At 53.4% G+C, this 22,458-nt stretch overlaps 9 protein-coding genes across 9 annotated transcripts; 4 read left to right on the plus strand and 5 right to left on the minus strand.

Annotated features, from left to right (window-relative positions):
- Positions 1–179: 179 nt before the first annotated feature.
- On the minus strand, positions 180–1,439 carry SNOG_06188 (hypothetical protein; the record flags this gene model as incomplete). The annotated part of the gene is made up of 3 exons (XM_001796518.1): positions 180–1,184; positions 1,236–1,297; positions 1,349–1,439. 3 exons carry the CDS (start codon positions 1,437–1,439, stop codon positions 180–182), a joined length of 1,158 nt encoding a protein of 385 aa, XP_001796570.1.
- A 523-nt stretch (positions 1,440–1,962) lies between these two features.
- SNOG_06189 (hypothetical protein) lies at positions 1,963–3,126 on the plus strand (the record flags this gene model as incomplete). The annotated part of the gene is made up of 2 exons (XM_001796519.1): positions 1,963–2,179; positions 2,239–3,126. 2 exons carry the CDS (start codon positions 1,963–1,965, stop codon positions 2,991–2,993), a joined length of 972 nt encoding a protein of 323 aa, XP_001796571.1. The 3' UTR covers positions 2,994–3,126.
- Positions 3,127–3,533: 407 nt separating this feature from the next.
- Positions 3,534–6,442, minus strand: SNOG_06190 (hypothetical protein; the record flags this gene model as incomplete). Its single annotated transcript, XM_001796520.1, has 4 exons — positions 3,534–4,708; positions 5,234–5,993; positions 6,059–6,154; positions 6,209–6,442. 4 exons carry the CDS (start codon positions 6,440–6,442, stop codon positions 3,534–3,536), a joined length of 2,265 nt encoding a protein of 754 aa, XP_001796572.1.
- Positions 6,443–8,201: 1,759 nt separating this feature from the next.
- On the plus strand, positions 8,202–9,024 carry SNOG_06191 (hypothetical protein; the record flags this gene model as incomplete). The annotated part of the gene is made up of 4 exons (XM_001796521.1): positions 8,202–8,215; positions 8,490–8,644; positions 8,719–8,840; positions 8,869–9,024. The coding sequence occupies 4 exons, from the start codon at positions 8,202–8,204 to the stop codon at positions 9,022–9,024; spliced, it is 447 nt and encodes a 148-aa protein (XP_001796573.1).
- A 467-nt stretch (positions 9,025–9,491) lies between these two features.
- On the minus strand, positions 9,492–11,526 carry SNOG_06192 (hypothetical protein; the record flags this gene model as incomplete). Its single annotated transcript, XM_001796522.1, has 2 exons — positions 9,492–10,144; positions 10,377–11,526. 2 exons carry the CDS (start codon positions 11,524–11,526, stop codon positions 9,492–9,494), a joined length of 1,803 nt encoding a protein of 600 aa, XP_001796574.1.
- Positions 11,527–12,806: 1,280 nt separating this feature from the next.
- Positions 12,807–13,089, plus strand: SNOG_06193 (hypothetical protein; the record flags this gene model as incomplete). The annotated part of the gene is made up of 2 exons (XM_001796523.1): positions 12,807–13,012; positions 13,044–13,089. 2 exons carry the CDS (start codon positions 12,807–12,809, stop codon positions 13,087–13,089), a joined length of 252 nt encoding a protein of 83 aa, XP_001796575.1.
- Positions 13,090–13,145: 56 nt separating this feature from the next.
- Positions 13,146–14,473, minus strand: SNOG_06194 (hypothetical protein; the record flags this gene model as incomplete). The annotated part of the gene is given in 2 exon segments (XM_001796524.1): positions 13,146–14,396; positions 14,414–14,473. 2 exon segments carry the CDS (start codon positions 14,471–14,473, stop codon positions 13,146–13,148), a joined length of 1,311 nt encoding a protein of 436 aa, XP_001796576.1.
- A 191-nt stretch (positions 14,474–14,664) lies between these two features.
- Positions 14,665–15,063, minus strand: SNOG_06195 (hypothetical protein; the record flags this gene model as incomplete). Its single annotated transcript, XM_001796525.1, has 2 exons — positions 14,665–14,806; positions 14,969–15,063. The coding sequence occupies 2 exons, from the start codon at positions 15,061–15,063 to the stop codon at positions 14,665–14,667; spliced, it is 237 nt and encodes a 78-aa protein (XP_001796577.1).
- Positions 15,064–15,667: 604 nt separating this feature from the next.
- On the plus strand, positions 15,668–17,434 carry SNOG_06196 (hypothetical protein; the record flags this gene model as incomplete). The annotated part of the gene is made up of 3 exons (XM_001796526.1): positions 15,668–15,891; positions 15,942–17,103; positions 17,168–17,434. The coding sequence occupies 3 exons, from the start codon at positions 15,668–15,670 to the stop codon at positions 17,432–17,434; spliced, it is 1,653 nt and encodes a 550-aa protein (XP_001796578.1).
- Positions 17,435–22,458: the final 5,024 nt, after the last annotated feature.

The following is a 22,458-nucleotide window of genomic DNA, read 5'->3' on the forward strand; positions in this document are numbered from 1 at the left end:
CACTGTTGTGCAACCAACACGTCTCCCGTGCGTATAGTCATACCGTGATGGCCATGTGAGACCTTACGATCTTGGCTAGCGCTAAACGATACAGCCATGTTCGGCGGCAATGTTCTTGTTCAGTGAAGCAGGATGAACTTGACATACGTGATTTTGAAATTTTCCATCTAACACAAAATCTATGCCTTTTTTCCTTCTAATAATTCATCCAACCCCTTCATGCCCCCTTCAAACCCTTCCACATCATATTCCTTCGGATACCGCCTCATCACATCCCTCATTTCACTAACATGCGCCTTCTGCTCCTCGGTCAACTCCTCCCACACACCCTCAAAAGCATTGCGAATACTTGGCTTCTTCTCCTTCTCCGCCTCTTCAAACGCGCGCAGCACCTCCTTGCGCGTAGTACTCCTCAATTCTTTTTCCTGCGCGTCGTCCCACAGCTCCCGCCCCTCGAGCCACTTGCGCAGCCGCGTGATGGGATTGTCGCGGCGCTTCCAGTCCTCGACTTCGACGCGCTGGCGGTATGCGAAGGAGTCGTCGGACGTGCTGTGGTGGCCGACGCGGTAGGCCATCATTTCGACGAGGACGGGCTGGCCGCCGTTCTCGAGGGCGAGGAGTCGTGCTTGTTTGGTTGCGCGGCGCACGGCGAAGATGTCGTTGCCGTCGACGCGCAGGGTGGCGATGCCGTAGCCTGCGCCGCGGGACGCAATGCCGTCGCCCCGGTATTGGTCACTGGTGGGCGTGGAGATGGCGTACCCGTTGTTGCGGCAGATGAAGATGCAGGGGACTTGGCGGGTTGCGGCGATGTTGAGCGCCGCGTGGAAGTCGCCTTCAGAGGCTGCTCCTTCGCCGAAGTAGCACACTGCCACTCTCTTCTCCTGGTTGGGGTTCTGGAGGTTTTGCATCTTGAGAGCGTAGGCGGCGCCTGCGGCGTGGGGGATTTGGGTGGCGAGGGTGGAGCTGATGGTGTGGATGTTGAGCTCCTTGGAGCCGTAGTGGACGGGCATGTTGCGGCCGAGACCATGGTCTTTGGCGTTGGCGAAGAGCTGGTTCATGAACATGGCGAGCGTGAAGCCGCGCTGCAGATATACGCCGGCTTCGCGGTATTGGCAGAAGGCAACGTCGGAGGGGTGGAGGGCGCTCGCTGAGCCGATAGATATGCCTTCCTCGCCGGCGGAAACCTGGGTGAAGGCGTTAGACTAGATCTCAAGAGAGCGTTTGAGAGATCATACCATGTAGAAACTCAATCTACCTTGCCGTTGCGCTTCGAACATGAGGAGGTCCATAACGCTCACTGCGTGTCGTCAGTTGTCTGCCCAAGTGTACGGTTTCCAGATCCACTAACACTTGACCATGTTCTTGTATATCTGCAAAGCCTCCTCATCCTCCGTCTCCACGCCAATCTCCTTGTCTATTATTTCTCCATATTGGTTCATGACGCGGTACGTGGGTATGGCATCCAACTGTGACGGCTGGATAAAGTCAAGTTTGTCCGTAAACTCGCTGTTCAATGCTCCTGGAAACAGGACTCTGCGTGATCTGTTAGCATTGCTATCTTCCACCACTCCACCAATGTACTTACTTCTCAGCATTCGCCGTCGACGCAACACCCCGGCATCTCTGCCAAACAGGCGCATTCACCACTCTTCTCTGCCCACTGAAGCCAACAACTCTCTGCGCGCGCAGAATCCGCGAAGTGTACCTGAATGACATTTTCTTTTTGCTACATTGTTCTCCCAAGTGCGGACCGCGGAAGTATATCAAACAAACCTCCTTGTACCGAGCTCAAGATGCGGCGGCCAGCGTCGGCCTATTGAATGCCTGCTTGCTTCCTTCCCCAGACGGCACGTCAGCGGGCCCGGGGCCTCGCTAGCGTGACATGGCACGTGCCATCGCGCATCGAGAAATGTTGCGCGCCAAGCGATCGTCACGACTTCAAGACCTTTGACAGACACGACAATGCAGGCTTCAAGGACACGTATTGGAAGACAATTGCTCGCGGGGAGTAGGAGGAGGACGGCGAGAGAGCCGTATAGGTGCTTTTCCTGCGCTGTCAGACAGGCTCAGCAACATACGCCACCTCCACCTCCACCGCCGCCAAAAGCCCCGCGAGATGCGCAAGGAACCACGCATTTCGGCTTCGAAACCGTCGCCGAAGCATTGAAGGAACAAAGAGGTACGTCCTCTCTTTTCCCTCTCCCCCGCTTCCCTCCCAGATACTAATCTCCCCGCCAGTCGGCGCAGTGTTCTCCTCCGTCGCCTCCTCCTACGACTCGATGAACGACTTCATGTCCCTCGGCATCCACCGGTTGTGGAAAGACCATTTCGTGCGCAACCTCAATCCCGGCCGGAACCCCCTCACCTCCCCATCCTCTGCAGCTTCTGACAAGGGCTGGAATATCCTCGACATCGCCGGCGGCACCGGCGACATTGCATTCCGCATGCTGGACCACGCATCGGCCATGAATCACGACGCACACACGCGCGTTACCGTCGCGGACATCAATCCAGACATGTTGGCCGAGGGCAAGAAGCGCAGTCTGCACACGCCGTATGCGCGCAGTCCGCGACTCAGGTTCGTCGAGGCGAATGCGGAGAAATTGGACATGATACCGGATGCAAGTATCGACCTATATACAGTAGCGTTCGGCATCCGCAACTTCACGCACAAGGAAGCCGCGCTCAAGGAAGCGTTTCGCGTCCTGAAACCAGGCGGCGTCTTTGCGTGTCTCGAGTTCAGCAAAGTCAACAACCCGCTCTTCGACGCTGTGTATCAGCGCTGGAGCTTCGGCGCGATTCCGCTGATTGGCCAGCTGGTGGCGGGCGATCGCGATAGCTATCAGTATCTGGTGGAGAGCATTGCACGATTTCCGAGCCAGGAGGAGTTTAGGGATATGATTAAAGACGCAGGGTTTGAGGTGCCGGGGAAGGGCTGGGAGGATTTGACGAATGGGATTGCGGCGATACACAAGGGGGTGAAGCCGGCGTAGAACATTGTGGGGAGTTGTGTAGTATATACTTAGAATGTATTTGTACGTCAGATGCAGTGCCATAGCAGGCAGTCTTCAAACGTCACATACAATCCCACACCCAGAATGTATGAAAGTTACATATATATTCAAATCTCCGACGCGAATGCCCGCGTCCCTACCCTATCCTATCCATACCCATATCATCCAAACCAGAGTGGCGAAACCCGAATATCTCTATAAACACCTCATTCCATACATGACCCACTAAATCCACAGAGCCAAAAGACCTCTCCCATCCCATGATGCGCCCGAGTTTCCATCGTTACTTGCGCGTGCAATTTGATATGTAGAAAAAAGAAAACGAAGAAGAAATAAACAATGCGAGGCGTATATAAATCTGGATATCGATAAACATGACGAAGCGCCAAAACCTGGCCGCAGAAGGAGAGAATGCAGAATGCCTCCAACCAGTTAATGCCGTAAAACGCCGCTTTGTAGCAGCCCAAAAAAAAATCGAGAAGGGAGTTTATGCAAATGCATTTTTTAGTTTGCGGAGGTTTAACGGCCTCCCCAGGGTGAGTTTCGGCCACGCGCACTACCAGTGCTGGAGCCGCCGCGTGCTTCTTCGAGACTGCGGCGCGAACCACCTGCGCCGATTTCGCTCATCTGGAAGAGCAAGGGCTCGTCGTCGTCAAGATTCGCAGCCCGGCTGTTGAAATTGTAGCGGCTTTGGCGCTCTGTAGAACTCGTGCCACCAGTAGAGCCGGTCGTGGATGAGCCTTGCGAGAAGAATCCACCTCGACCTCGAAGGTTACTTGAGTATGTTCCGCGCTTGGCGGGTGTATTTGATGTAGATGACGCTCGTGGCAAGTCATCGCGCGAGTCGCCGTCATCTGGTGCCTGGTTGTCACGGCTAGCGCTTGCAAGAGATTCAGTCTGGGCGAAGAGCCCACTAGATGTCAGATCCGTGCTGGTAATTCGATGCAAGTCTCTCGCACGATCGCCCTCTTCGACAGGCAGGCTCGCAGCACGCACACCGAACATGTCTGGTTCGTCTTCTGGGAGGTTACGGTTTTGCTGGGCGACTGAACTTGATCGGCGCTGATAATTCCAGGGACGAGGCGAGAGTGGGATGTCAATGCCGGCAGCATCGTCCTCGACCTCGCTCTGTTCTTCGAGGTTCTCGGGTCCCTGCCCACGTGCTGTGCGGCCACTCCGACTTCGGCTGCGATGGTTGCGACTGCGGTGAGGTTGGTCGTACTCGATGATGCTGTTGGCGCTCAGTCGAGATGGGATGGCTGGCGTGTGTGGGGTGTGTGGTGAGATTGGCTTTCCTGGTGAGGATGCAGTCGAAATAGATGTACCATGGATCATTGCAGGGACACTTGACAGTTGACGACTTGACGATGATGACGACCGGTGCAGCATAGTCGAAGATGAGACCGAGTCGGAGAGTTGTGCGTGCGAGTCCCGCATGCGCTGGTACTTGCCAAGCTGAGCCGTAGTCTTGCGCATTGTTGCGTCACGTGTCGAACTGTCGCTGCGGTTGAAGCTCTTCAGATCTTTCTTTGCCTCTAGCAGCTTCAGAAAATCTGATATGTTGTCATCCTCTGACCTCATTTCTCCTGAACTTCCACCTTCCCCGTCGTTTAGAGTATCAGAGCCTCGCTGCAAGGAGGAAGTGGCGCTACCCTTGCCGCTGCTTAGAGCATCTTCTTCAGTCTTACTGCCACCTGTAGAAAACTTGCCTCTCCGGTGGCCGAAACTACTGCTATAGCGTGTTATTGGTGCGGGTTTAGGAGAGCTTGAAGCAGAAGAAGCGATAGCATTGTCATTAGGCAGCGATGGCGCACGCAATGCCGCTTGAGGAAGGGCATTTAGTGATGTGCGGTTTCGCGGTTGATTCAGGCTGTTGGGTACGATGTTTATGTTCCTGCCAAAGGCACTGGTAGGTCTTCCAAGGGAGCTGCTGGGTGAAGCTGGGCCCGCGGGTCCTGGAGCAGGCGACGAAGATAGCGAGCCAGCTTTGAATGGTTGGAATGAGACTGAGGTCCGCCGTTGAAATGAGGACGTATCATTTGAGCGGAGAGAGGACTTTGAGCCTTGTGCAGTCCGGTGATTGGGTGGTAACTTCTGCGGAGGGGTCTCGATAGGTGACGAGGAAGGCATGTCACGGGCAGCCCGAAGCGCTGATATTGGGCTCGTTCCCGTTGGGGGTCCCACTTGGTGGAATGTTGACAGGCTGCCATAGGCTTGACCCACGTCTGGTGTTTCTTGCGTGTTCAACTTGTCGACAGGAAGTGACCCGGGTACCGGGGCTGCTGCGCGTGGTTTCTGTTCGAGGTAGGTATCGTCCAGGCCCATGAACTGATCGCTCAGAAGTGATTCCGAGTCTTCAACGCTGAACTCGCAGGCGTCGCGGTACTCGACGGAAATACAAAGCGGGCCAATGGGTGAGTTGGTGGAGCCAATGTGTGCAGTCTCGGTGATAGGGTCGGTAGAGGGACACAAGGGCAGGCTCAGTGTGTCGAGCTGTGGACGTTCGGATGCGCCGTTGAGAATGCGATAATTGAGCTTTAGTGACGTGTGATTTGCGGGTTGTTTTGCCATGCTCTTGTTGTATTTGAATGCTGGAAGCAGACGCAGGTTTGCGTAGAGGCCGCGGAAGAGGACAACAGCTTTCTTGTATACGTTGGGCAGGGGTTCGGTCAGGTCTGAAGGGTGCACTGAATCTATGTCTCCGACGTAGATCTTCCAGCGCTCAATCACTATCTGTGTAGGCCTCGCAGGTCGGCTCGAAGCCCGGGAAGTTGGCTGAGCGGCGTTTAGAGCTGCGGCCACATCCCATCTCTTCCCGTCCTCATCGTGTACTACCAGCGACTGCTTGTGTCCGAGTCCGGATATGTCGAGGTAGACCTCGATGTACAGTGGCGGGTGCTGGCCAGCCATGGCGTCCATGGTCTTCCATTCGGTGAGGCGCAGCTGGAGCTCGTCGCTGTCGTCGAGGATGACGTTGAACTGGGGTGGTGTTAGCTGGATACATGATTGCACAAGTTTATGCTAATGTCAGGACTGCCTCATACCCATTTGTTCTGTCTGATGTCGCCATTCTTGTTGAAGCTAGTCGGCAGGATGACACGAGACGAGACGATGCTGAGGGCTGATTTGGTGAAGAAGTTCTGGGCAGGCAGTCAGTATGGGCACCGGGTGGTCCATCCCATCAGGGTACGTACCTGGATGACCTGGTTGATTTTCTGGTACTGCCGCTGGTCCGTCTCGGCCATGTGGTCCCCCCGAGACGCCATGTCGTCCTCGCCGTCTTCGCTGCCACGGTCGTTGTAGGGAGGATTGTCAAAGTAGGAGTTCCGGTCGGCGCTATGCCGCGGGTTGTTGGTTCGTGTGGGATTCGTTTGGAGGTTGCTGGCGGGTGAGGCTGTACGCGGCGAGGCGCGCTGGTAGGGATTCATGGTGGCAGATGGCCTGCAGGTACGAAAAGGGCACCGGGTGTGTGGTGGGTGAGGCTAAAGGGCGGGCGTGTGAAGTCTGATTATCGTTGCGGCGGAAACAGGCGAGTCCTCATGGTAGCCATCACGCGTGCAAACGGGGGTGTGACTGGTAGGACTCAAGTGCCTCAGGACTGTTCACGCGCGGGGTGAAGGGGCGCCGCAGCTCAGGCAGCAGCAGCAAGCATAGTGGTGTGCGTGTGCGGGTGCGGGTGCGGGTGCAGGGTGCCAAAGGTGGAGAGCGTAGAGCCTCAGGCCGAGGCGGAGATGCAGAATGCAGACGATAAGATATAGTGAGGTATAGCACCGTACTGGCCGCCGGCGGGAAGCTGCAGCAAGATGGTCGAGTTGGGATGCACTCGAGTCCGCGGGTAGGTTCGGCAGCAGACGATGGCGAGCAGCAGTCAAAGAGTGTTGAGACGCATGAGAGGGTGCAGTCACGAGGAAGATGCGAATGACGATAGCAACATGTCCAAGCTCCCAGCCAGCAGGACAAGGGCCTCGACCAGATAGAGCTCACAACAACACCACAGGGACGCTCTGGCGACAAAACGCTGCCGGAAGCTGCAGGTGCACCGCGGTGATGAGGTGCAGGGCGTCAAATGGGCGTGTTCCTTGTAAATCCGGGGATCTCGCGTCTTCTTGTGGTACCTACAGCTTCGTGAGAGCGGCCAGCCTGCGATCCGACCAGTCATACGCGGGTAGCCCAAATAGGCAAGCTACTCCACTCTTCTCCGACGCGCATGACAATCATAATCGATCCGCTATCAATACCGGCTCGACAAGACGATACGCGATAGCTATCCGACGCCCACGACTCACTCACCCGCTCACGCACTCACTCACTCACTCACTCGCACACTCTTGGATCACGACATCTGCGTGTTGCGGAATCTTGCGCCATTGAACCCGGCCATTTCGCCTCGATTTGGCGCCTCATAGTCACTGTGAAGCGAGCTGACCGGTAGTGACACACGGCCCACCTCGTCTGTGCATTGTCTTGCCGGTCAGCCAGAGCCTCGTCGTCGCCATGCCAGCTCGCTGCCGTCATGCAGTGTCGTCGTACAGCAACGCAGCGCTTAGCAGGGTCATCTTCCGCAAACATTGCACGACAGCGCATGCAGGACGATGAGGCTGTCACATGACCTCCAGACAGTATCGCGGAAATATTCAGATGTAATCAGACCTCAATGAACACTTGAGACTAACTAGGAAAACAGATAGCGCCATACGCCAGTGTTTACGAATAGTGCTAGCCACCTAGTATCCTCTTGGTTCGCTTGCATCATCGCCTCAACGTCTGCCTGGCGAACCCACAGCACCGGGTCTCCGTTCACGACATTGCGCACTCGCACATCTCTGCACTGTGGGCGTGTGATGATGAGGTTCAGATATCTTCACGCCTTCATCACGTTCGGAGATTACATCCTGAAGTATTTGAGGATATTGAGGATATACAGGATATACAATACGCACTCGATATGAATTTGTCTAAGCGGATACGCGACGATGAACCCTGTATAGCTTCACGACACTGTCAAGTCTTAGAGAATACCACATGAGGTGCGTGAAGATATACAGGATACATGATACACGATCAACATATCTCTGCATCTATGATCGTGTGATGAGTGCGCGTCTATGTCTTCACAACCTTTCTACATCCTAGAGAATACATTCTAGAGCGTTCGAAGGTGTACAGCCTCCGTAATCCTCTCTCGACATGATCATCTCATAGTAGGGTCTTATTTGTGTGTCCGATATACTATTACTAGTCCCTTCCACCCTCTCATAAAATTCACATAATTCACATAATCCCCCCCGGAAATCCCCTCACTATGAAATAGTCTCCGAAAAATCCTACCACGTCTCTCTTCTCCACTAAGCCCCTCACAATATCCTCCCCCATTTCCTCACAAAGTATAAATCATCCTCAAATCCCCTTCACTTTAAAAAAAACCACCACACCCTCACACTCAACATCCCAACATTTCAAACAACAATCTACAAGCAAAAAAATGAAGCTCCAACTTCCCGTCCTCCTTGCCACTCTAGCAGCCCTGGCCCCAACCACCCTCGCAAACGACAAGCAACTGTGCTACATCACAGACGACCTCGACCAGCGCGAAACCTGGTACACTGAAGCCGAACCCAGGTGCAGTGCATGTAAGCCACACCCCCTCTCCCCACCACACCACCTCATCTTGCTGCATCAAGCCAACTCACCATCCACCAAACAGACTGGCACCCCTCCCTCGGCCTCCCGTCCAAGATTGTAGAATGCCACAGCGGAAAGTGGCACACGCGCGAGGTGTGCGACAAGGAGCACTACTGTGAGTCTGAAGACCTGGCCTTCTCGTGGGTGTGCTTTTTTTTTTGTTGCTGATCAGAGTGTAACGTACGTAGGCGTCCTCGATGCCCAGGGTAGACCGAGCTGTGAGGGCGTACTCGCGGAGAAGTTTAAGAATCACCAGTCGCTTGCGTCGTGGGCCAAGACGGCGACGGCGTTTCCTACTACCAAGCGTTTCCCGACTACCATGGCATGAGCCTGGGGCGGTTGCTACGCGCTGTTTGTGGTGGTGGGAGTTGCGGGAGATGCGACGGAAATTTGGCGTCGAGGCGGAATGCTCCAGCTAGTGTATGTGGTGGACTCATGAATGGAGAACGTAGGATAGTATGTAGATTCAATCGTACATGCAGGCTATGCTTCCCTTCGTGATGCGAGCAGTAGTGTGCGAGATCAAAGCTGTGATTTGTTGTATACAACATTGAACATTCACTGTTCTACTACAATTAAAACATATAATACCGCAAAGCCTAGGTTTTAACGCTGAAGCCTATGAAAAGGTGCCACCAGGGTCACTCCGGAACCCATGCATCCTGCTCCTCGCGGAGTTACTTGGTATATCCTTCTGGTTTTTAACGCCATCCCGAAAACAAAAGTGTACCACCCACGCCAAACAAGAAATCAAAAAACAAGGAAAAACTACTAACAGTACATGAGGGACGAGCCCTACTTGCGTCCGCTCAGCTTCGCCTTGGCCTTTCGCATGAATGTCTCCACATCCTCGTGGCCGTTGAACATGAAGTCCTTCTCCATGTACGTCGACGATGCGGCTGGTGTGCTAGGTTGCGTGCGAGTCCTGCGACTCAGCGCGTTCAGCGCCGCGCTTGAAGGACCAGCGGTATCGATTCTTGCGGACTGGCCAAGTGAGTCCGGATGAACGGTGCGCGAGCGGGTCAGCGTGGGAGAGTGCTGAGCCTGCGACTGGAGACCGCTCTCGGAGGGTCGGGAGCGGTGGAGGGGAAGATGTGGAGGAGCCTGGTAGTGCGTTGGTTGGTGATGTGTCTGCTGTTGTTGCTGTGTGAGAGGCTGGATGCTGCGCCACCAGTGGTCTTTGTCTTGCAAATCTGCATCAGATGTTAGACTGCTTGAGGAGATGGTGGAGCTGCGGGCATGCTCAGAAGGAGGGGGTATGGATGCCCACTCTTCTGAGGTAGCCCGAGGTGTCTCTGCAGCAAGCAACATCCGACTCGGATCGACGGTGGCGGGGAGGTTGTTGATCGCGTTGAAAGAGCTGCTCGTTCGAGCTGTTCGTGTGGGCCTGTTTGCTGCTCCTGCGCGAGGGAACGCGCGGCGAGGCTTCGGTAGAAGGTCGGCGTTGTCTGAATCGTGTGGCTATCGTGGGAGTCCTGGCGTGGCTGGAAGACGGACGTGAATCGCTCGATGACCGGTATCCAGTCGACTGGCTGGATCGAGACGTGCGTCTAAGGCTCTCTTGCACTGGTGTTGGAGCTGACTCGGATACAGATGGCGAAATTTCTAGCGCATCTTGTATAACACTTTGAATGCTCTCCCGCAATCTGCCACGAGGCTGTTTGGCAGGTCTTGATGAACGCCTATCAGACACAACATGTTCAACGATTGTGGGAGTCTCTACTTGGAGCTCGGGTACCTCCGGAATGTCCTCAGCGTGTTTGAGGCTTGCCATTCTTAGAGCCGACATGGATGCGGTGGACATGCGATTGACTATATCCTTCGCCGATCGTCTGCGCTCTTTAGTTTGCTCCAGGAACTTCTTCGAGCGCGCAGATGTTCCTGGTTGAACTAAGACGATCGACTCTTTGCTGTTCTTCACTTGAGGCGAATCCGGTTGGCTGTAGTAGTCTGAGTCGAAATGGCTTGTGGATGGTCGCGACTCGTCGATGCTATACACTATGGATGGAGCACGCGGGCTGCCGTCATATAACGTGCTGACTCGTGTTGAGCCGTCTTCAAGGAGAGTCACTCGTTCCTTCAATTTGTGAACCTCGCCAGCGAGCACAGCCTTTTCTTCCTCGAGTGCAAAGATGGTATCGACTGCCTCTTGCAAGGCAATTTCTTGGGTCTCGAAGTGCGAAGAACAGTCCACGTAAATTTCAAGCATCTCCTCGTTGGATTTCCGAAGCTCGTCGTTGTCATCCTTGAGTCGCTCCATCTCTTCTTCCAAATGTTGCGTCTTAAGCATCAAGTTGTTGTTCTCATGCTGCAGCTCATGGTTCTCCTCCTCGAGAGGTTCTAGCTCTTCGACTCTCTCCGTCAGCTGGGTCGAGATATGTTGTAGCTCCGAGTTATTCTTCTTCAATAGTTCGACTCGCATGTTGGACGTCATGAGGTTGTCCTTGAGCTTCTCGATCTCTTCGGTCAACTGGCGGCTGGTCTTCGATCGCGGTACACCCACATCGCTAGGTCTTCGTCGACGTATCGGAGAGACGGGTCTTGTGTGCTCGTCGGTGAGCTCAAACTCATCAAAGCCGTCAGGCGAGACTGATACAGGCTTGGGCTCTGGAGGTTTCGGCGTGGTAGAGGGCGGGACGCGCATATCCAAAGCAGTTGGCGTGGATGTACCCTGGGCTCGTCGAGCTTGGAGTGCATTGCGCAGGTATTCGGACCTGGGAGCGACAGAAACGGAACCAGTCCGAGCGATTGAGGTTCTTTTGTGGTCAGGTGTAGAAGGGCGCTGTGCGTGTTCTCGCGCTGAGTCGCGCTGCGAAGGTGAAGCAGACATGTTTATGGACGATTTTTGTGTAGGACGGTGGGGCGTAGGTTGTGGTCGGTGAAGTTATGAATAAAGGACCGGAGACTTCTTAGGTGCAAAGATGTGCTCTTTGTTCTTGGTGAACATAAAAGCCTATTGACAACGTTTTGCCAACCACAAAGCCTTGTGCCGCAATGTGCTTCGCACAATGGCAGATTGTCTGAGTGTTGAAGTGTTGCAAAGACGCTTCTGATGTCATCGAAAACAGAACTCTGGTCGTGATTGCGAATTTCGAGATGGGCGAGTAAGTGCGCAGTTAATGCGGCAACGGCAGTTGAAGGCCGGGGAGACCTGGCAATCTAGATGTTGGTGTCGCGTGCGAAGACTGGCGGAAAGTCAGAAGAAAGAGGATCAATCTTTGGTTCCATTGCTTGTGTCGCGAAGCCTTTGGTGTCGTCAATGGTCTCTCTTGCGTCTTTTTTTGATGTTCCGCCGGAGGGGAAGACCGGTGAGAGTGAATCGGCGGTGAAAGGGACAGGCACACGTCAATGGGTCAATGGGGCAGGCGCAAACTCAACGCAGGCACTGCGCGTTCACTTCGAAGATGGAGAGAAAGTCATGGAGCATCCTACCAATTCTTGCAACCGCTATAGCAAAGATATTGGGAATAAGGGGTCAGCAATGTGCAGGTGGTTGGGCGTGAATCTTTACCAGGGTACACGCGACTTGGGAGCGCGACTGCAGTCCGTGCGCTCTTAGCGAGGGAGCGACGACAGCGGGACGCATCCGCGCCTTCCCAGCGCAGTGGTAGCACAAAAAGCCTCGGCTTCTCATTGGTTAATTTTAACTGAAACCCATGCCTAATTTCGGTGATTTCTGCAGGAGCGTTCCAAACAATCACGAAAATCGTCATTACGATGCGGAACAAGCACGAGCACGGCCACGAGGGGCACCCTCACTTTGCCATAGTCTTCGCATCTTTGGAGGGGCATTGGATCTGAGGGAAATAGAACACTGGACTAGCTGTGCTCGTTCTGATCCGCCACAAGTTTCCCGAGCGGCGCGGCCCTAGCGTCCTGTCGAAAGCAGGGGAACTTGACGTACTTGGAAGCGGTCTTCCGGTGTCGCTCACTCGTCGCCACATTGCTAAAGTGACATTTTGCACTTGCGGCCCAATATCGTTCCTTCGTACTAAGGTCGTGAATCCATTATTGGTACGAGAGAACGCAATCTTTCTGTTGCAGTGTGGCTTTCTACACTGCAACGTTACTCAGTGAAAACAAATCCTGGCTACCCTCACTCACGCAGTCATGTGGGATTTGAGGTTGCAAGCCTTCGTGCCCAACGAGGAAAATGGTTCGTGGTTGGTCGGCGATGCATCATCGGAGTTCATTCCTAGCGGCGAGCAAACTTCATACGCTCCAAAGCCGTCGAACGAGTTTCGTCGTCCCGTGGTCTCGATGTTGAGATCGGCTTGCGAATACGATGGCGGCTTCAGGGTTGCTCAACAGATTTGGTACGTGCGATATGCTCTTCCAATTACCGAGTTTAGCTCTGTCATCTGACGGGGCGATGGGTGGCGGTGCTGGGTAGAAAGCAAGCATTATTTGTATATTACAATGTCGTACGCTTCGCCGAATGATGCCCAATCAGTCCATATCGACAGCAACCCCAGCTGTCCGAAGTCGGTCTTCCCATTCGATGCGCAGTTCCTCCATTTTTGCCCAACACTTCTCGCCTGTTTGTCTAAACTCTTCCGCACTCTCCTTGGTAAGGTCTCGTGCATATGGATTGCGTCCCTTTCGCTTGTGTTCCCCCATTTTGCCACCCCATCCCCATCCCCCAACCTCCGTGCGCTCCACTCGTTCTTGGCCCCAGAAATTTGTGGCACTGCCCCACTTGCCTGCTCCTTCCTGCTTCTCCATGCTGTCCAGTGTGCTTTGGTTTGCGAGGGCGAGCCAGACCATGGCGGTTGCACCCTTTTCCACAGTGACCGGGTGCCACTGACTGCCGAGGAAGCGGGCGAGATAGAATGCGGCGAACATAAGATACTCGAGGACTAGTGGTAGGGGGACGATCGAGGTGCCGCAGATGCCAGGGTGGGAGACGTAGATGCGGGGCTTCGTGGTCTTCTCAGACGAGTCTGAGTACTCGAGATATTGGTTTACGTGGTTCGACGTGGAGGGCAGGGTCGAACTTATTGCCAATACGTCCGTCAATCTCTTGGAGGATTCGTACGGCACCTCGGACCCGAGGCCCTGTATGTCGTTGATGTCGAATGTGAAGTCGTATGCCTCTATACTGCTCACCCATATGATACGGCCTCTGGTATCTTCGCTCTTGGAGTGTCTCGCTAGGAGTGGTGCGAGGTAGTGCCCTAAGAGGTAATGTCCAAAGACATTGGCACAGAAGACTTCGCCGAGTTCCTCGCCCTTTTCAGTCGTGGATGATTGCGGCTTCGTCACCCGGCCAATGGCTGCCAGTTTGAAGGTAGGGTAGGTCAATGCCTTCGTCCATGTTGTAAGGATGGAGAAAATGGCCACAGGCCAATTGATGCCGGTCCATCCCCCAATGCCAGCATTGCAGATCAATGCATCAAGTTTGGGTGTAGTATCCCGTATTCTCTTGGACAGCTTTTGCACTGAGACCAAGCTCAGGAGGTCGAGTCGCTCCTGCCTAAAATATACGCGGTGCAGCAGCAGCTGGGAGATGCCTGGCAGCGTCTGTTCATGCTTCTCGCACACCTGTCGCAGGTGACGTTGCAATTTTTCGATTGTCGCGTCGCCTTTCTGTTGGTCGCGTGTCGTAATGATGAGGACGAGGGACTCGGATTGCGGACGCGTCTGGAGAAATTCGTCGATCAGGCGTGTACTAATACCCAGTCCCAAGCCGCTGACCGGCTGTTAGTCGCGTGCACCAGAAACGAGCTGACAGAGTCCATACCTGTTTGCGCCTGTAACGAGGACATAGAACCCATTTTGGGGCTGCGGCACGTCTGCTGCAGGTGACATTTTGGGCCAGGAGGGATGCGGATTTGTTCTCCCAATCTGACAGTACTCAACTCGGCTAACGGGGTCTGGTCGGCCCTGATTGGCCGGCGGCTAAGCAAGCTTGCCTGGGACTAGACATTCGCATATGCAGAATATCTGGACAAGGTTGTAATTCCCATTAGACGAGACATTGTCCATGGGCCCTTTTGGCGAGGAGTGTCACCGGCTCAAATTCAAAACTGTTGATATCGGCAGGGACTACGCGGCGGCGGCGAGAAAAGTGGACCGTCTTCTGTCGGAGGGATGTGTTGTCGTGTCCACTTCGGTCGGTTGTATGTATGTAATGTGATCACAAGGGAGTCGTGTTTTGGCTTGCATGGGCCATGGAAGTTGTGTACACTTTACGCTCGCCCAGTGTGAGACAACGTCTTGCCATGCAGCAAAACCAACCCTATGGGGCGTTGAATCAACAGGAGACATACCAGTCCCGACCCCCTTCCGGTCGGATACCAGGCAATAAGTTTGGTGATTTTATATGTTGTGCGATGTGGAGCTTTGTTGATCCCACGCAGCTCATGTTGATCGGACCCGCTGTACTGATATCACTCTGAGGCTCAGAGACCGCGCCGCACGGAAAACTTGCCTAGCTCCTGTGTTAGATCAAGACAATAATCCCACTGGCCATGCATCGACGATCCCCGCAGTAAAGACGGATGGCCTCAACGAATTCGATGGAGGCTGAAATATTTGTGGCTTCACATGACTAGGCTGGGCGCCCCTCGCGGTTGCTCTTCTAGTCTTGGAAGCTTCCCCTCTCCCCCGCTTTAAAAGTAAACACCACCCCTCCGCCAACGTCATACCGCTTGGAAAGGATACACGCGCTGCCATCGTCGCGTGCCGATTTGCCTCCGAACTTTTCCGCGCATTTTCCAATGATTTCATCCCTGGTCTTTCGCACCAAACTCCACAACTTCTTCCCCAAATTCAGTCTTCCCCCAACCACTTGAAATTCGGCACATTGTGTCGCGAGCGCGTATACTCGGAACGGACCTCGGAACAACTTCAGCGCGAACACTGTATCTAAACAGAGCCCCAACATCTGGCGGACAAACTTGAGACGCGCATCGCGATCGCATACCCCTAGCCCTATACCTCAGCAAGCACGTCAATCGCATACGGCAATGGAAAAACTCTCTGCCCAGGAGACGAATCCGCAACCGATACCAAAGGAGCAGGTTGCAGACACCCAAGATGGATCACAACTCGATGAAGAAAAGCTCAAGAACTTCTTCATCGGGTCTATTGATCAAGGAACCACAAGTACGCGCTTCATCATCTTCGACGGGTTAGGCGAGCCTGTCGCACAACATCAGATTGAATTCACCCAGAAATATCCCCAGTCAGGGTCAGTATCTCCAGCGCACCACAATACAACGCACTGCTCACAATGCGCAGATGGCACGAGCACGACCCGAAGGAAATCATCGCCTCGGTTGAAGAGTGCATGGAACGAGCAACTTCAATCTTTGTTGACATGGAGCATGAAATTTCTGACATCAAGGCCATTGGCATAACCAATCAGCGTGAAACCACTGTGGTGTGGGACACTCATACGGGCGAGCCATTGTACAATGCTATTGCTTGGCCAGATACGAGAACCAAGGGCTTGGTTCGCGAGCTCAAAGCCAGGGATGGTGCGGATAAACTGCAAGACATGTGCGGGCTCCCGCTTTCGACATATCCCTCATCGGTGAAGCTCATGTGGCTGCTTCAACACGTTGATGCGGTTAAAGAGGCATACGATGAAGGCCGCCTGTCATTCGGCACAATCGACACCTGGATCCTGTACAATCTCAATGGAGGAAAGGAAAGAGATCTTCACGTGACGGACACGACAAACGCCTCTAGAACTATGTTTATGAATTTGCACACGGTGCAGTACGACGATCAACTTCTAGAATTTTTTGGGCTGGACCAAAAGAAGCTGAACCTTCCAAAAATTGTTCCCTCGTCGTCACCGGACGCTTTCGGTTCCATCCAGAAAGGAGAGTTAAAAGGCATTCGGATTGCAGGATGCTTAGGGGATCAGTCTTCTGCATTGGTTGGCCAACAAGGCTTCACGCCTGGCGCCGCGAAAAACACTTATGGCACCGGTTGCTTCTTGCTTTATAATGTTGGCGAGAAGCCAGTGATATCCCATCATGGCTTGCTGGCTACGGTTGCATACGATTTTGGCGGTAAGCGCAAGCCTGTGTATGCGCTTGAGGGAAGTATTGCTGTCGCTGGGAGTGGTGTAAAATTCTTGATGAACAACATGGGCTTCATAACTCACTCACACAAGATCAGTGATCTCGCAGCAAGTGTGCAAGACAACGGTGGATGCGTCTTCGTCACTGCCTTCTCCGGGCTTTTCGCCCCGTACTGGATTGATGACGCCAAGGGCACCATTTTCGGCATCACTCAGTTTACTGAGCGGGGTCATATTGCTAGAGCGACCCTTGAGGCGACTTGCTTCCAGACGAAGGCTATTCTTGACGCCATGGAGAAGGACAGCGGCCACAAGCTTAACATGCTTGCGGTAGACGGAGGCATGTCGAACTCAAATCTGTGCATGCAGGTAAGTCTATACCCTGTACATTCTATGGCCCCTGTAAGGCATATGGCTTACATATGACGAATAGACTCAAGCAAACATTATTGGTATTCCCGTCGATCGACCAGCAATGCGCGAGACAACTGCCCTTGGTGCTGCAATCGCAGCTGGCTTCGCCGTTGATGTGTGGAAAGAGTTTGACGAACTAAAAGAGATCAACCAGAAAGATCGAGTGATCTTTGAACCAAACATTAGCAGAGAGGAAGGTGCAAAAATGTTCAAGAAGTGGGGCAGAGCAGTCGAAATGTGCAGGGGTTGGCTCGACGCTGACGAGCAGAACGGCGAGTTTTCATGATTTATGTGTATATTTGTGGCGGATATACCCACAAGCGGCCAGTCGCGTTGCCTTCACAGGATATACGTGCATCACGAGCCTGTCACGATAACATACCCGTACTGCGGCACTTCACATTATTGGATAGTGGTGGAATGGAAATACCCAACAATTTCAACGAACCGCGGCACATACACATGATGAAGCTTACAGAATCGTCCGGCACTTCGTGTGCTAGACCTTTCCGTGTCGCTGACCTAACATACATCCAGGTCACTTTACATACTACCACGGCAGAGCCCACACAAAATATATGCGGGGCTGGAAGAGTTCCACGCTGGCATTCTGTACGTGGAATTTCCAGCCCTTTGGTAGCGTCTGTCGGCATCCATGTCACATCTTCAGCCTGAATATGACAGCCGTGCTGGTCGAGCACTCGACCACCGTTACGGTCGTCTTATGGCTTCAGAATTATTGCGCCGTAGACTGTCCCGATACAAAGAAGATGCCTCAAGTGATCACACAACTCATCCAATGTGTGTGCGGCCGATTCGCAGGCGTCATGTAGCGTTGCCAGACGTAATTTCGTGGTATGATACGAACACGTGACTATCAAGGTCCGTAGCCTTGCTAGGATAAGATCCCAGTTCTTATCTGACAGGAACCTAGACTACGGATTCCTCCAAATGAAGAAATTACGTAGTGCTAGTAGGACAATCAATACGTCATTGGGTCCGCAGAGTTATCTCGCGAGTCTAGCGGCAACAACATTCGAAAGCGAGTAAACGAAATATCTCTTTGTTCACACCGACAATCTACACCCATTAGGTAAGGCAAGTCGCTGTTGAAACCTCCTCGCATCATACTCATGTAGTCCAACGTGTAGTGAATGGATTTGGAACATGCAATATACAACTACCATCAGGATATACTTTGCATTTTTAGCTGGGATGCAAGATCCCCAAACAGTCCATTCGCTCCCAGACCCTCACACGTCTGAATTTCCATTCGGTCCTGTGCTAAACCATAACAGTAGCGAAGCACGCAATTCCGCCCAGAAGGCACTCTCATCCACCACAATTTTTTTCGGAGCTGCCGAGGCCAAAATTGCACGTCGTAGCTTGCACAGTCTCGCCACTCCGCAAGGTCCAGAACTACCGAGCCAAATCCTTGGTATCCACCCTTCGGGTCGCCTGCGTTGTCATGCATCCACTTGCATTTAATTTACGTGCTTTGGTATACAGATGCAACACGGCCTGTGCCGCGCATATATACCGAGAGCCTGGTTCGAGTATACATACGAGTATGCACATGCTAGGAAGGTACCTAAGCAAGATGTCGTACTGAACGCCTCATCCACTACATCACGTTGCTGCCGTTGACATGTGTGGTAGGATAGGTTGTGTAGATGTACCTGCCGGATATGTGCCTTTCAACTGTTCGCAGCATGGTTTGCATGCCACTTGCAGGGAAACTATCTGTCTGGATTTCGGCGCTTACTGTGTGATTTGTGATGAAGCATGTCTAGTCCTTGTCGTAAGTTTGAGAGGACTGCTGTACCTGCACCTCTGATCACTTTGAGACCCCCGCCACACATTAGATTATCCACAAATGCAGACTGACTAAGTCACGAAATGATGGAGCGGCAGCATTCCATCTCATTCCAAGCACGGTAATGACGGGTATGACTGAAACTATGGAACGGACGAAACCGCAAGCACAAGAATGAGTAATTCTCGCTCATATAGCGTTCACCAATGGTCTAGCAACAAGGATATCGAGCCGAATCGGTTCATCAACCTTGGACGCTCACATCCCAGAGGTGATATTGAGTTCTCGATAATAAAGCCTAGGCTTCAGTGTAACCGTCGACCAACACCATATCATGCCATGCTAAAGTTAGTCACAAAACAAAAGCCTGCTATGGCAGCCGTGCTCAGCAAATAGCGGTACGGCATCTATGATTGCGCAACATTCTACTCGCGGGCGGCTGTCGTCGCAATATTCGGGGAAGCGCGTTCTTATCCGCACGAAACGGGCATCGGTGAGAAGGATGTACGAAACCCGCCGAATAGCAAGTGTGAGAAGAAGAGGGGAACACGCAAGGAGTGGCGCGACAGGCTATTGCCTTAGTCCCGCGGAAAGCAGTAGACGCAATGTCATTAAGAGAAGGTTGTATATCCTAGGCCGATCCTGCGACCTGCACCGTGATACGGACTAGGTGGTTCGCCCTCTGAAGGCTTGCAGGTGGTGGCTGCAGCCTCACCCACGCGCATGTTTTCCCAACGGCGCAACCCCACGCCGCGTCTGCGCAGCACATCCAACGTGGACCCGTGGTCGTCGATCAGCTTTTTCTCGCTATGTGGAACCGCTCGTAACTTTGGCATTAGCGCAGGCTAGGGACACGAGGCGAGGTGGTGCCCAGACTCGGACGATTCATCAACCACTCACACATCGGGATTGCATTATTGCTCCGTCACAGTTTAAGCCCGGGGTCGAGGTCAGATTCTTTACACACGCAACCTCCTTAGCGGTACTACCCTGTAGGGCTTTTTTTCGGGATGTCCCAGGTGCATCCGCCCGTAGCCACAAGCGGAGCGACTTCAAACAAGCTCCACTTGCGTCTACATGCTCGACCACTCGCAGTGGCCCGGATCCGTTGGGGGACCAGATCATAGCTACTCCCATGATGCATGTCATTGAGCCAGGTCCAATTGACATTCTGCATTATTACTCGGGTACCTGACCGCACTGACGTTCTCCTCCGGCGTCTGGTCCGTAGTCTTATAACTTGGGCGGCGGTCCGTCGCGCAGCTCCAAGATTGACTGGGACAGCATTCTAAATCTTCATCATACCGATCATTCCGCTTTCATTCCACGCTTCCCCCATCCACAACGTGGATCTATACCGACGGTCTTGGTCGTGCATGATGTGCGACTATACACAGGTCCAGTACAAGTGCAGCCATCTTCGCTATGTCGTCCGAGCGTGGTGTACAAAGTATCAAGAGACACACAAAAGATGTCCTGCGAACGTGGTAGCAATGTGGGTCGTTTCCACGAGCATCAAGATCAATGTGCTAATAACTATTGTAGAGAGTACCGCCTCGACGAGAACTGCAGTTTGTCTTCCCAAACTGCCCCACGCTACAGCCATCTAACATCACCCAAGGCGACTGCAAAGGATCACGGAGCAAAGCATCATTATATTTCTGAGGGACATCATCCATTTCGGCGCAGTCATTTTGTTGGTTTTCATTTAGCAAGGCGCACACGGCTCGGCGGAACTCTGCACAATACCCATTTGGAAAAAGGCTTCACGGATTCTTTCATATCATGTACCACAGCGAATGTAAAATTGGTTCATCCTTCATTGCCGCTTCCGAGCTTCCGGCTAACGCTCACCGCTACACCACGGCATTGACCCGATAATTGCGACGGACCGAACCCAGAATCTGGTTCCCATTCCCTAACAAGACCTGGGCGCCAGCGTGGTGACTTACCGATCCGATATACCTCTCGGACGCGGAAGGAACGATGACGCTCGTTTAGAAAGCGAAAACGAGACATGAAGCAACCATCACCTCGCCGCAGCTCAGCGCGACCGTTGACCAAGTACCAATCATGCTATGATTGCTTATGTCGTCTTTCTCGAGATTACTGGACCGACGGCATCCACCGCACTTGCGCTCTAACCATCGGCGGTGCCTCCGCAGTCTGCCACTGACGTGATTAGCACAACGCTCAAACACGCGGAGAGCATCCCGTCGGCTAGATAACACCAGTCATTCTCGGACCCGATATTCCAACGACCTTCCACCACGATTACCACCGATTGCAAAAACTTTTGGACGGGTCGCAAGCCTTCCGTCTATCCCAAGGATTAATGCGATCTCGGATGCTGCGCACTACGTACATTGATCAGGCGGAAGAACGGCGAGCAAGCACGTGGATCAAGATCAGACCGAACTCCCTTCCCACGTTCATGTCCCGGGACTTCGGAGCGCAGGACACAAAGCATTACGTGCCCCCATAACAGCCGGTTTTATACCCTGTTCAGGGTTGCGAAACACACGCTTCTCGAAGCGTGGGGCCCCAAGGTACATGAGTACATGCCGACCCAACTTATGCACATGAGCACTTTCGAACAGGTCCAATTGTGGTGCGTGACGGATATTGGTGGATCAAACCATTGCGGGTAACGGTGTTGCATTAATGGAGGGTCTGCTAGCCAATGAGGAAAATGCGAAGATCAAAGAGCATGGGCCTTTTGCTTGGACCTGCAGTGCTTTTTATCCATTGGCGGTCAGCCACGTCGATACTTATTTGCTGCAGTCGACGACGAATTGGCACTTGCCCTCGACACGCAATCGCAGAGTGGATATGCTGAGGCCGGGTCGTCATGTAGCAAGGTTGGGATCCTGTTTCCACGACAAGGTAACCTGTCCGTGGTACATTAGGGTATAGAGGTCCTCCCAACAATGTCAATTCTCACTGCGGCCCGAAATATTGAAGCATGATCATCATGCTGACTGTTGGCGGGGCCAGATGGCGACATCAAAGCTTGAACCACATTGCCAGTGTCGCACATGTCGGCGCAAGGAGAGATGTTGCGACCCTTGCACGGCCACGGAAGGCATACCCACCAATCCTGCAAATCCTGCATGGATTCCACGTGGGTTTCGACCTAGCCCGTGATCGCCTTCGTCATTTCTCAAGACGTCAGGGTTCAATTTGGCGACTACTAGACGCCACGGCAAGCCGCTTCTCACTGTGTTTCGAAGTCCGCTGCGGTCGCGTGGACGTGAGCTGCACTGTCTGAAGACTCAACCTACCAGTCTTACTGTGTCGGGGGCTGATCCCGACGATCTGCTGACATTCCTCCTGGCTTGCCTACGGGAAGATGCAACGGGATTGGCTTCAGATGTCACCGGCGTACCCGAACACGATAGCTATGGCAGGGCGTTAACCGACCCGTGAGATTCTCCTTTCTGTGCCTCATCACCACCCCACGCACGTCCGCGACTCCAGAGCCTATCCAACAC

The sequence above is a fragment of the Parastagonospora nodorum genome (genome assembly GCF_000146915.1).
Source record: "Parastagonospora nodorum SN15 chromosome Unknown scaffold_9, whole genome shotgun sequence".
In the NCBI taxonomy this organism is placed as follows: Eukaryota; Fungi; Ascomycota; class Dothideomycetes; order Pleosporales; family Phaeosphaeriaceae; genus Parastagonospora; species Parastagonospora nodorum.